At 35.2% G+C, this 14,007-nt stretch overlaps 1 protein-coding gene and 1 non-coding gene across 3 annotated transcripts; both read left to right on the top strand.

The window, feature by feature from the left end:
• Positions 1–1,145: 1,145 nt before the first annotated feature.
• Positions 1,146–10,365, top strand: LOC147405845 (plant/protein). Of its 2 annotated transcripts, XM_086433704.1 has the most exons (5): positions 1,153–1,675; positions 7,701–7,800; positions 7,884–8,019; positions 9,594–9,689; positions 10,048–10,365. In XM_086433704.1, exons 1-5 carry the CDS (start codon positions 1,270–1,272, stop codon positions 10,183–10,185), a joined length of 876 nt encoding a protein of 291 aa, XP_086289830.1. In that variant the 5' UTR covers positions 1,153–1,269; the 3' UTR covers positions 10,186–10,365. The 2 variants fall into 2 exon arrangements, with proteins under 2 accessions (XP_086289831.1, XP_086289830.1); XM_086433705.1 differs by lacking the exon at positions 9,594–9,689 and having other exon boundaries at positions 1,146–1,675.
• Positions 10,366–11,949: 1,584 nt separating this feature from the next.
• TRNAA-UGC (transfer RNA alanine (anticodon UGC)) lies at positions 11,950–12,022 on the top strand. Its single transcript has one exon. It is a non-coding gene; the product is annotated as a tRNA-Ala (tRNA).
• The last annotated feature ends 1,985 nt before the right edge of the window (positions 12,023–14,007 follow it).

The following is a 14,007-nucleotide window of genomic DNA, read 5'->3' as shown; positions in this document are numbered from 1 at the left end:
TTTTATGACGTTCTTTTCGTAAATTCAAATGTCAACTTAATATTGTAGGTCTTTTATAATTTGAATAATTTATTTGATGAAGAGCATTCCTATATGGATTATTATATTTTGATAGTTATTTTTTGTAAATTCATATGCATGTCCAAAATTTTGATTTAAAAATTAATAATGTTGAAGTGACCTTAAGATTGTATGTACCTCATATCACACATCTTAACGTGAAATTGTATGGAACCAGAGATCCTAACGAGTCAAAAACATCTATGGTTCCTACACACTTACACGTTCAGATATGCGATATGAGGTACAATCTTGAGGTCAATCCAGCACGATTCTTAAAAAAATAAAAAAATTAATGATGGAGTGACCTCAGTGGGGTACATCTTGATGTAGTGGCGCACGCATGTCCATAGATACATTTCTCCAAGATACTAGTAAAACGCATATATGGATATGTGCATACCACCACGTGAAGGTGTCCCCCGTTGAGGTTACTCTAGCATGACTCAAATAAAAAATGAGTCATGCTAGAGTGACCTCAAGCTGGAATCTCATATCACACTTCTTGACGTGAAAGTGAATAAGAATCATAGATACTTTTTCGCTTGTATCTTGATAAAAAATATCTATAGTTCCCATACACTTTCACATTAAGAAGTATGATGATATGAGATTTCAGCCTGAAGTCACTTCAGCATTATTTATAAAAAATTGTAAGAAATTTTTTAGAGGTATGTTTGATTGCATGAAAAGTGATTTTTCATGAAATTTGAAATTTATAAAAAAATAATGATAAAAAATAGGTATGATTGAAAAATCAAATTTCATTATTTGATTTTAAATGTCATTTTTTATGAAAATTAATTTTTCATTTCCAATCAAACATACCTGTAGTGTAAATGGCTTACCTTGTTTGTCAGCATGAGCGTGAATCCTGCACTCCTGGGTGTGGAATTGTAAGCTCATCCTTATCTCTTTCTGTTGACACGCCGATAAGGATTGCTCACCAAAATGCTAGCTTCCCCCAACTCCTGGAAGCACAGAATCGAAGCCCTACCAACCGGGCCCACAAGAGAGAAAAAAATCAACTCGCAAGAGGACACGTGTACAAGCCAAACTTCCTACCCCCTTGGACTCACTTACACGAAGAAAACTCTGAATCGTCTTCCTTACAACTGTACAACCTCACCTTCTTCATTACTTGAAGAAATCTCTCTCTCTCTCTATTAGTATCGGGTGCATCACGTTGTAACGTAGAAGAAACCGTAGATGGAATCCATACCGTCCGTTTCTCCATCAATCGTTCTCCCACCAAACAATCCTCTTCGTCCTCATCAAAGGCGAAAACGGATCGTAGTCTCCTCTTCCACCAGAAACAACCTTATAACCACTCTTTGTTCTTTCTCCACTCTTCCATTCTCTCCAGAACCTTCTAGAAGATTCAAAACCAGAGATATGTCTTGCAGATTTTATGGTAATTTGGGAAGTGGAGGTGGTGGTGGAGGAGGATCTGTGGGAGGAGAGAAAGATGGAGATGAAGAAGATATGGAGAGGGCACTTCACATGGATGGAAGAATTCCAGGGACTTCTGATGAGTTTGTGAAGCAAGTTTCGTCTCGAGCGTACGATATGCGTCGAAATCTTCAACAAACTTTCGATAGCAGTAGCTATGATGGTAATTTGATTGTTAATGATCTCTTTTTGATAATTTATGGTTTGGGTTTTTTCTATGATTAATAGGGTTTTGTTTTGTCCTAAAATTAGGTTAGATTGGATTGATAATTAGTAGTTGTGAATTGAAAGAGAGAAACAAACTATCTTAAAATTTATGTTAAAGTTGAAAATTGTGCCTTTTTGTGAAAGCATACAAGTACTAATGTGCCGGATCCCATAAGAACTCTGTAGTTAAGCATGCAACACTGGATCCCATAAGAACTCTCTAGTTAAGCATGCAAGAGTGGTTATATTAGGATGGGTGTACCTGTAGGTTAGTTAATTGACATGGTATAATGCAACTTTGAGGTTGTGGGTGTTGTTGAACTATTGAAATATGAAAAGAAGTAAATCTAGTAACTATGTAAATTACCTGGTTCATTGCTTTAGAAATCGCAATATTATCAAACCTTGGTCTGACTTACAAGAAGCAAATAGTTGAATCAAATTGAGGCACAAACTGAGTCGTTTTCTTTAAGGCGTTTCACGCATTTGCAAAAATCCTAGAAGTGTAGGCAAAATGTTGGCACAATGCTCCCAGGATACAACAACTCGATACTAACTAGAAATCTTCTGTCTACTGCATCTTAGACAAGTATTGAGCAACCCACTCCAAAAATTCTTTGCCTAGAAAAATAAATTATTACAATTAAATATGAAAATAGAAAGTCAGAAGCAGAGACTGGATTCCAACAATAGATAATGTAGAGAGAGAATGAGACTATTCGTTAAAGATACTTTCCTCAATGGTTTGAGATCATATGTATAGAAATTAGAGGTAACCCAAACAGTCTATAGATTTTAATACCACAAGGTTGTAATGTGTTGACTGGTGAAATTTAAACTTAACAGTATTGTGTGTAATTTGTGTTTATTGTATTACTAAGAATTTGAGTTCAAGACATAATCACTCTAATTTTTATACTTTGAATACCTTATTACTATGTGAAGGTTCAAGTCGTAAGACACTTTCATTCAAGCATGATATTGTTTTCTTTGCTTGTAGTTTTATTTACTCTTATAAAAAAAAAAAAAAAAAAAGGAGATTGTTGGATATTTTAATAAAATAAAATGTTATTTCTTTTATATATATATTTTGATAAGTATAAATTTTATTCAAAGAGAGAAGAAAGAGAATATATAAAGTCGGTCGAGATGACCAACCAAAGAAAACCACAAACCTACAAGCATAAAACTACCATTCACACATAGTATCCCATCTAAAATCAAAGTCCTTGAAGAAAACGCCCTAAAACTCAGGACAAAGCTTACACCAAAAGAAAATCAACCCCAAAACATCCAACAAAATATCCTACCTTGAAGCCTCCTTATCCTTGAATACTTTTTTATACCTTTCCAACCGCAATCCCCAACAAATAGCAAAAGGGAGGAACCTCCATAAAATCTTCTTTCTGCCAGAGAATAGAGAATAGTCCCAACTTTGGAAAAGAACGAATATTAGAAATGAGATATCCAAGAGACATTAAAGAGAGATAGGAAATAAGACCAGCGAATAGTTAAGAACTCACATTGAATTAAAATGTGATCCACTGATTCCGCATTTGCATTACAAAGGAAATAACAATTGGGAGTCACAAAACCTCTAATGATTAGGAAATCCAGAGTAGGAAGTCTACCAAGAAGGGTTAGCCAAATGAAAAAACTAACTTTCGAAGGAACCGTCGAACCCTAGACGAAAAATAAGACCAGCGAATAGTAAAGAACTCACACTGAATTAAAATGTGATCCACTGAGGCTTGGAGAGACCGCCAAAGTTGAGGCAAAAGAGCTAACAGAGAAAGAATTACTTTTTGAGCACGTCCACTCCCTCACATCATCTTCTGAGGCATTCTCGTGCACCCGATCTAGCTGACTAGTTAGATCAACAAGTTTTCGAACCTCCCCATTATTGAAATTCCTTCTGAATCCCAAATCCCAATTCGATGTATCTCCCTCAAGTTTTGAAAGAGCAGCACGAGACTCGCCTTTTCTAAATTTCTTTTATATTTTATTGGAGTTATCTTTCTCTTTCTACTTTTTATTTGTTAGAAAATACAAAGAGTACTTATAGAGAAAGAGTGTGATATTGATATCTCATTTGATGTATCAACTTCCTCAATCTTTTCTATTGTATATTTTAGTCTTATATCGATTGGAGAAGAAAATTTTATTCTTCTTTTAAAAGCTAATATTGAGCTATTGAGTTGGGTCTCAAGGGACACCCAAGTTTTTCCCCCAAGCTGGGAAAACTCTGCTCCATCGAGTCAACTTAATAACACACATGCGCACGCTGAGCCGAGTCGAGCAGTGTTGTGTCTTTCATAGAGATCCTATCTTTTTATTTTTCATGGTTTTCTTGTTCGGTTTTAGATAATCCTTTGACTTAACTTCTTTCTCAGACACTTGATTAATCTTGACGGAAGATCCATGTCCTTCCTTCTGATCTTGACGACGGGCCTCTTCTTCAATTCGGAGTCGAACAATGAGACTCTCCACGAGTATGTTGAAGCGTATTCCTGAAACCTTTCCGAGAATGTGGTAACTTATCGATAAGAACAACTACTTGAAATTGTTCATCGATTACACATGAGATCTCGTGTGTAATCTTTTGCAGATCATGAGGTTGGGACACTACAAGTTTTTCATCCACCATTTGAAATTTCAGATCGCGACTTATTGCATACTTTTTTGATCCAGCTTCCTCAATGTCATATTTCTTTTGTATGACATCCCAAATCTCCCTATCTGTCCCATATGAAGCATAATAATCATAAAGATCATTTACTAACCCGTTTATGATAGAATTCTTACACTAGAAATCAATCTATTTCCATCGTCGAGAGATTGATGTCCTAGCTGGTGCATTTTACCCTCCTTAACAGGTTCATTCTCCAGAAGATAAGCAACTCTCATTGTAGTTAGATAATAATATATATATATATTACTTCCACCTTTTATAGTGTACCCCTTCAAAGCAAAATGGATTGTTGTTATCAGAGGAGGCAGAATTGTCTTGTCCGTTTGAGTCCATATTTGTAGTATAAATCGAAAACACCATAAAATTGTTGTTGAACTATTGACATATCAACAAAAGTAAATCTAAAAACTTTGTAAATTACTTGGTTCGCTGCTTTAGAATTCAGAATATTATCAAATTGTGGTTTGACTTGCAATAAGCAAGTAGTTGAATCAAATCGGGGCATGGACTCAGTCGTTTTCTTTAAGATGTTTGGTGCCTCTGCAAAAATCGAAGAAGTGCAGACAGAGTATTGGCACAACGTTCCCAAGATACAACAACCCAATTTCAATTAGAATTCATATGTCTACTCTACTTTAAACAGGTATCGATCAACCTACGCCAAACATTCTTTGCCCAGAAAAATAAATTATTGCAATCAAATATGAAAACAGAAAGTTAGGAGAGACCAAGTTACAACAACAAAGAATGTAGAGGGAGAAAGAGACTATTCGTTAAAGATACTTTTCTCAATTTGAGTTGACTTATTTTATTAGTGTTGATAACGTAAACCCCACTCACACGTGGCACCATGGTTCAAGATTTGCCATCATCCTGACTAAGTGGTGAGTCCTGGTAGGAAGGAGCTAATCAAAGAGGAGGCGTTGAAGCAAATCAATGATGGTCACGTGGTGAGGGTCGCCCGAAAATTCCCTGACAAGGGACAAGGTCTAGAATTTGTATGATGGGCATAACAGAAAAGGACTATCCCAGGACATGGTCATGCGCAGTCATATGGGAAACAAAAGAGCCACCTAGCGCCTGATCATCGGGAAAAGGGGAGATTCTAGAGACAAGATATCATTTGCAGGGACCGCACTGCAATGTAGGAAAATAGAGTGCAAACAACCTGAGGGGCCATCTGGCCATTAGGGCTTCGTGGGGACGGCTATAAAGGAGAAGAGAAATCAAGGAGGGAGGACACGTTATCCACCACCCAATACAATTAGTATTCTCCTTTATTTTAACTGTAAGTTTTCGTTTATAAGGTTTGTAAATTGCAATAGGAGTTTTAATATTGCTTTGGTTAGAACTAGTTGTTGGTAGGAGGAATTATGAACAATTACAACAAATAGAATGAAAATGTAGAAAAGGTAATGAACGTGAATTATCGAAACATTGCAGCCCGAATCTACAAAATTTGCAAAATAGTAATCTGAATTTCAGAGTAAAGACTAGCTGCAGTTATAGATGGTTGAACACATATGCGAGATCTGCAAAAATGACTATCATGGACTCCCAATATGTCATGTTGGCGATATGTGGCAGAAAACGTCACAGCTAGTGGAATGTGCGCAACAAATTCACGGTTTCTTTTGCAACAGACGCATTCCACTTGACCGTGTTTACCATGAAACCCAAAAAATGCAGATTTGATCATTAAAGCTCAGAGCCCCATGGTCGAGAATTGGCTCGATGAGGCATGCACGATCTCTCATACTCATCTCTCTAGCACATGTCTACCAAGAGCAAGAGATAAAATACTATATAAATCACTAATCTTTCATCGTTTTCTCATTCACTGAAATGTTTTAATGGGCAACCAAGGTTACAGATCTTATATCCCCACTTCAAAGACGTGGAACTTACAGAGAGATGTCACTTGTGAAACCTACGACCTACCCAAAAATGTGTCCTAATAGGTCTTACTCTCTACAGAAAAACCCAAAAAACACATACTAAAGTCATTAAATTTATGATGTCTAGGACCATCGAAGTTTATTAATACACAGTGTTAGTTATTTTCACAGTTGAATGAGAGTTTTATTATAATGTTTGAACTTTGAAACCTTTTCTGGGTAAATTGCCTTCGATGGAAGAGTGTTGATCTGCACCAGTTTGAGAGCGATGTGGAGATTATGTGACTCTTAGCAATTATTTAGGTGAAACCCTTATTTTAATGGGCTTCCGTCAATTTGGGATTGTTTATCTCATTGAAGAATTGAAAGAAACAGACAAAATCAACTAGATGTTTTGTTTAGGTATTGGCATTGAGAAGTCAAATGAAGCTAACGACTATCTGATCAGGAAAAAAAAGGGGGTTGGTAGGGAAAATGCATATGCAAATCAGGAATCTTTATGTTATATATGTGCCACTGGGTCTTGAGAGTCTTAACTACTGCTTTAGCTCCTATATTGCTTTCAAATTCAAGAAATATCCTATATATTGTTTAAATATCTCCCATTCCACCTTCCATCGCATGTACTGCAACCATGCTGGTTGTTAAAATTGATCTTTTTTCTGCTTAGTTGGTAGACTAAATTGAGTCATATGCTCAGCTGTCGATCTCTCTAATTTTTATGGTTAAGATTTTCTGGATATTAGTTCATATGGAGTCCAATTCACCTTCTTCTCTTTGACATACCTTCGTACTGGGATTGGATTGGAGATACTTTAACCAAACCAAACCACTAGTAACTAAACACTCTCTTCGACACATTTTAGTTGCATCAAATGTAAAATTAACTTAATTCTTTAACATGTTTTGGACAATATGTTATCATCCATTACCACCTGAGTTGTGGAGCAGTGGTTCAGTGAAACAGGTTATGCTCCTCAGCGTCATGAGATAGTCTCCCAACCCACGATGTTACCTGATTCGCCTGTTTGTGGTGGTAGGGCGTATCTGAAGGGATCAGTCCCACTTTTGAAGGGGGTGGGGACGCCCTGTTGCATAAAAAAAAAATGTCATCTTCTCATGTAGCACTTTATAACTTTCTCTCTACTTGGTTGAGGGAAGTGTATAATTGCTTGTTTTTCCTATAAAAAGTGTAATTGTTTGTTTACCTTATCGCTATGCTTGGAAGTTTTCTTTATCTTATTTGTTGGAACCCAAGTTTCTGAAATTAATTTTGTACTTGCATATGTCATGTTTATAGGAGAAAAGTGCCCTTCGTCATTCATCAGTTTACGTCATATATTTGCCTAGACTTCTATAATCTCTCTCATTTTTTTCCTTCTATTCTTTAGTATTGGAGGCCAACCCATGGAGGGAAGATACAAAACCTGTTTATGTGCTGACTCAAAGGGAAAACCAGTTATGTACTATGAAAACAAGGAGAAATCGCAGGTTTGATATTCTTTTGTGGGTCATCTTTATCTGAGAAAGTCTTACCATAGACATGGCTAAGGCTAATATTTTCATCTGCACAGTGAAGTTGAAAGGGAGCTTGGGATATTATTTTCCAAAGGTGGAAACCGGAGATCTGAGGTTGGAAATAAGACTAAGAAGCCGAGAAGTGGTACAAAGTTCCACATGTTAGTTGAGGATGTCAGGGAGGGAGTGCTTGTAAGTGTTTATGACATTTAAGCCGCTTTACGTTAAATTTAGAGAGATTCTATTGCCAAACCAACTTTTGTTAACACCACCCCAATGCATATGTAAATCACCATAGAATTAGCACACATCTTGGGCTGGCATTAGCTAAAGTTGGCGTGGCAATAGAAGCTCTCTATGTTTACTGTGTTACTTTTTTAGCTTGAACTCACCACATATGCATCGACTGTCATGTGGTAAATTGCGTGGTTTTGTTCTTCCAATTTGATAAAATTTGGTTTTAAAATATCTCCTACATTGGGGCCATCAAGTGGTGGGCCCTTCAGCTTGACATTGTGCCACTTGTATGGTTATCCTCTTTATTGATCATATTTCCAGTGATCTGGGATGTTCGTTATCCTCACGAAACCAGATATTTTGTGGAATCCTTTTATGGCATCGTATTCTGGATACAATTGTGCCTTACAATTTTTTCAGCTTTTCACCCAAATGCCTTCTCTCGAAGATGTTGCTTTGCTTCCGTATTCCACTTCAGTTACTAGTTCCCCTTATAACCACCAACTATGTTGCCCTCAATGAATCACGACTACCTTTAAGCTTTAATCACATTTCAGCTATTTTTAATTTGTTCTATGCTTTTTCCCCTAAATATCTATATATTTCATGTTTCAACTAGTACACTTCTCTATGTTAGTTAGTTTGTGTGTATTTAGCACATGTTTTATATCCTACAAAGATGGCCAAGTACTGGTATGTCCTCAAGTTTGTGGCAATACATGCCAATTTACAACACATCTGTTCCATAAATTTCTGAACACCCTAACTATAATATGATCCCAAGTTTTTTTATTATTTAAAATAGCTCGGAATTTGAATTGGTTAGGGTTGGGATGTTTATGTTTTGGCCAACAATGGAAAAGATCCTGCTTATCCAAATTCTAGGACCATGTTGGAGTGGTTTCCGCTACATCATTTTTTAAGTAAATAATTTATTAAAAGGAGGTGGACAAGAAAACCGTCCACGAGTGCAAAAGATATACAAATCAGGAGGCGAACAAACACAGACTCACCACATTAGTCTATAGATACGCGTCAAACCCAAATCTCGTCCACCCAAGACATCTCAAAAAGTAATGTGAATGGACACTTCGATTGCTTCATTTACTATGCACTTTTCACTGTTTCCAACTTCATTTTCCCTTTTAACATCCAATGGCTAGTTAATGGTTTTAAATCTTGTCCGATACGTCTTGGTATTGTCCACCAACGAGACAGATAGACAAGTCCAATGTATCGGATGAGATTTAAAACCATGGGTCATTTGTCTCATTGTTGAACAAGACGAGAAGTCAAAATGAGTTTTAAAACCATGGGTTAGTTCTAGTTTGGACAGTTAGATATTCTTTTGGGACTATAACCCATTTTGAGGTGGCCTATTAATCAAATGGTCCGAATATACGGGACATAAGCCCACGTGTAGTATAAGATGCCGCCACTTAATGTACCTTGAACGTGCCTCTTATGCCATATAATGGAAAGATCACTCGAATTGGAAAGAAAAATTCTAACTATGGCTTCCATGTTAGGTATTTGAAGATGTTAATGATGCAGCAAAGTACTGCGACTTGCTACAGGGAGGAGGTCAAGGTTGTGAAGGTGTTGCCGAGATCGAGGCATCATCAGTAAGAAATATTGTGGCTTTTTTTTTTTTTTTTTTGATAAATATAAATTTTATTAATGAAAGAAAAAGGATAAGAGGAGGCTGAGATAGCCCCCAAAAAACAAAACCATAAAAACAAGAAAGAGAAAATACAAAAAATAAAACACGCCCGACGGGAGGCTATGGTTCACAAACCATATCCCAATTAAAAATAAAGTCTTGGAAGCTCAATCCCTCAAAATCTTTACTCATCTTTGACCAGAAGAAAAGAAATCCCAGAGTCTCTAAAATCTTTACTAAGTTTTTTCATATTGTGGCTTTTTTATTCTTCCACAATTATCGATACTTGATGATTGATCCGTGATTTACTTTGGTTTCAGGTCTTTGATATTTGCCAAAAGATGAGAGGTCTAGCTGTACTATTCCGTCGAGGAAGGACACCTCCTTTACCTGAAAGCTTGGAGCTTAACTTGAAGGCCAAGAAGCGATCCCTTGAAGACCAAGAGGACTTGATATGAACTACTCCGGTTTAGGGGTATAGAAAGAAAGATGTATAATAACCACCATTGGATGCAAAAATTGTCGAAGTGGATGGAAATCTTGGAAATCTTAGTAACCACTTTAATGGAAATTCATTTACTTGTAAAAGTTGTCCATTTGATTATTATGTATAGAAGTCACTGTTCTGCATTGCATGATATATGTCAACTACGGCTCATGGTTTAATAATCTGTTTTGGGTCATAAAATCTGGGTGTGCTTTGATGTGGGGTGTGTCATTTTATTTTAAATCGTAACTTTACGCCGTTCAGCTTGCTCGAGCAAAGAAGACCAGATCTGTGAACTACTGTCATATTTGATATATTTACAGGTTAAACAGATAATTTAAGATGGAATATCACTATTTTAGGCTAAATCTAGTGTATTCTTTTGAGAATTTCTATTGGCACCCCAACTTTTCTTATTACCTCCCTACTAAATTTAATTAAAAAAAAAAAAAAAAAAGGATGTGAGTACCATTCTCTTACTTTGAGAAAGAAGGTTAGGTCTGGATATTTTCTTCTCCTTGATGGAGAGATATTGAAGAGTGAAGAGCACAAGATCAACATCAAGAGGTTGGAGTAGATGAACTTCGTTGATGTCAACTTGTTCTCTTTGATGGTTTTTGAAAGTGGTAATTTGTGTTATTTTTTTATTATTTATAGAATAATTATTTTCAAGGAGATGTGCACTTGTGTATCCCGAGGAAAAGATCTAAGGTTCTAACCCATGCCATGTTAGGGGTGTAAGAAAATCACGACTCGTTTTTATATTCTTCAAGTAACATGAAGAAACTTTTGATATTGAAAAGTTAATTACTATTCTAAATGGTGTTTGTTAATTGGGACAATGACCACAAACAGGGGCAGAGCCAGGATTTTCTTGTAGTTGGTTGGTTGTATGGTTGAAGAACTTGAATGGTGGGAAAATTATTTGTGCTGGAAAATAAGATTGTAGGTTGGTAAGGGTGTGGGGGCAAATGGGGAGAGACATAAGGGAGTGGAGACAAATGGGGCATATAATTAGTTAAAAATATAGGGGTGTTTCAAAGTTCTAGGGGACAACTGCCCCCACCAGCTCCTTACTACATCCGTCCCTACCACAAAGATCTATATTTAAAATTATGTACCAAAAAGCCCTTTATAAAAAAAAATATGGATTCTATAGTACACATTTTATTAAATATTAGTTTAAAAAAGATTTTTAAACAAAAATATTGTAATTACCCTTTCAACGATTTTTGACGTTTAAAGAAATGTATTTATTTGAAAATATTTGAGGTACTCCAATGTGTTAAAATTAATTAATACCCCATTGATTATGATCATATCTTATAAATTTAACTCACATAGATGATGATAATGACAACGGAAATGATGCGGTCATCATCGCCATCAAATTTATTTGGTCTATATACTTCAGATTTATTAAAATAGATAAATAATTTTAAATAGTTAAAACATAATTTTAAAACTGACTTGAATTTTCATCTAATTGATTGAACTAAAAAACTAGCAAGTTGATTCAAATAAAATTATATTGAATGTATAAATAACTTTTAATAAATAGGAAAATTTTATTTATTATTTTTTACTAAAATATTAATAATCAAATAAGTTGGTCAAGTTTTTAATTTGACTCTGTATATTTTTAGATCATACCACTTTGTAAAGTTGTCATAAAGATTTTTTAGGTATTTTTCTTAAACAAATCTTAAATAAATTTGTACACGTATTTTAAATTGGGGATGTAGCTCACATGGTAGAGCGCTCGCTTTGCATGCGAGAGGTACGGGGTTCGATACCCTGCATCTCCATTCTTTTATTTATTTCTCAAGAGAAACAGCCCTATAAATAAAACTCTTAGTTGTTGCCTTGTCTTGCAGGCAGGATCACAGGGACAAGGATTAGGATCACACCACCCAATCCATGTGATTGGTAGAATTCCCTCTTTTTATTTTATTTCTTATTAAAGTCTCGGGAGTACTATATTATTATAGTACTAAAGTCTTTATTGTTACTTTTTTAGGAGTAGTATATTAATGTAGTACTAAAGCACGTGATCCCTACCTCAACTAATCACGGCGAAAAGGTCTTTATTGTTGGAAGTTATTGCATTCTCATTCAACGTTTACAACTACCTTGATTTTATTCTTGTCAATATTTGTAACCACTGTTCTATATATATATAAATAATTCTGATAACTTCTACTATTGAAGAAGATCACTCAAATTCTCTTGAGTTAAATTTATCATTCATCGTGTTTGCTACAAAATATTTGTTATTTTCATAACATATACGATTACTTTTGGGTGAAATAGGACTCCTATTTTGTTACTATAATAGGTTTTGTTTGAATGTTAACTTATTAGGATTATTATTAAGCTTTATCATGGTTGGAATACCATTTAGATTTGAGAGTTGCCATTGGCACCTCAATTAAAAATAAAGAAAATAAGTGAATAATGAAGAATAAGTAAAAGTTGGGGTGTCCATAAATTTTGTGTGTGCTAGATTTCTATTTTTTGGGGTTTAGGGTTTTATAGGAGCCTAATCATAATTGTATGCAACTACTGAAATTGTTTCAACCAGTGTTATAATGTTTTGTCATGTTGAGATTATTATTTGAGTCAAATCTTTGTAATGTTTGAAGAGTGTTTTAATTTTTAAATAGTGTGATAAATAATTTACGAAATTGGAGTATGATAAGGAAAAGTTGGGATGCCAATAGCTCCTCTCTTTATATTTTACTTGGAAAATTCTATGGACCTTGGAAAAAAGAAGTTATTTTTCAGTATTGAATTTCAATTTTAAGTTTGGGAGTGGTGTGGAAGTTCAATAACCGTCCATTTTCAAAACCTTGCATAAGCTCAAAAGAAATTATTCTGTGCAATATTTTCCTTTTTTGGATATAATTTTTTTTTTTTTTTTTTTTGAAGAAATGTAAAGGGCTGTTGTGTTGGATTATTTATGTGGCAAGCCATTTGAGCAAAACAACCCTTAGTAAGGCTTAAAATCTTACTAAGTTAGTAGAGAAAATATTCATTGCGTTCAAACCGTGTTGACGTTGAGGTGCACACAGAATCATAGATGCTTTTCGTTGAGAAATAAATGAAAAAACATAAATTGATGATAAATTCACGCGTTTAAACGAAGGTGGTGATGATGTGGTTAATGTGGCAAGAGCACAGAACTGTAGATCTTTTTTTCTTGTGTCTCTCAAAGAAAAAGATCTATGATTCTGTGCACTTGCCATGTCAACCACGTATGTTTTAGAGCATCAGTTAATCATGACTAAAAAAATGAGTTGTGATAATTTGACTCATAAAAACATACTCAATTTATACGCGATTGACATGACAAGTGCACAAAACCATAAATCTTTTTCTTTTTTTGGGACACAATAGGAAAAAGATCTATTGTCATGTGCAGACCGTGTATGTTTTAGTTAATCATGTTATATTTAGTCAAAATATAAGATTCTACATACACCTCCACATCGGCACAACATGTAATGCAGTGTCGTGTGCGATCATTGCAGCACGACTCATGCTTTATCTCTCTCTTGTTTTTTTCTTAAGGTAAATGTGGAAGTAACATTGAAATTGACAACGTTTCATGGTTGTTGTGTCTATAGAATCATAGATACTTTTCATCAAGATACAAGTGAGAAGCATTTATGTTCTGTGCACACCAACGTTCCAAACGATGTCAATTTGAATGCTACTCCAGCACGATTCCTCTATTTAATGAGAAAATATGTTGTAACAAGTAACATAACAACAATAAATAGGTTGCCGC

This window comes from Akebia trifoliata, chromosome 3, assembly GCF_017979445.1.
Source record: "Akebia trifoliata isolate Shusen 1 chromosome 3, ASM1797944v1, whole genome shotgun sequence".
Classification (NCBI taxonomy): Eukaryota; Viridiplantae; Streptophyta; class Magnoliopsida; order Ranunculales; family Lardizabalaceae; genus Akebia; species Akebia trifoliata.
This window is presented reverse-complemented; position numbering and strand designations above follow the sequence as displayed.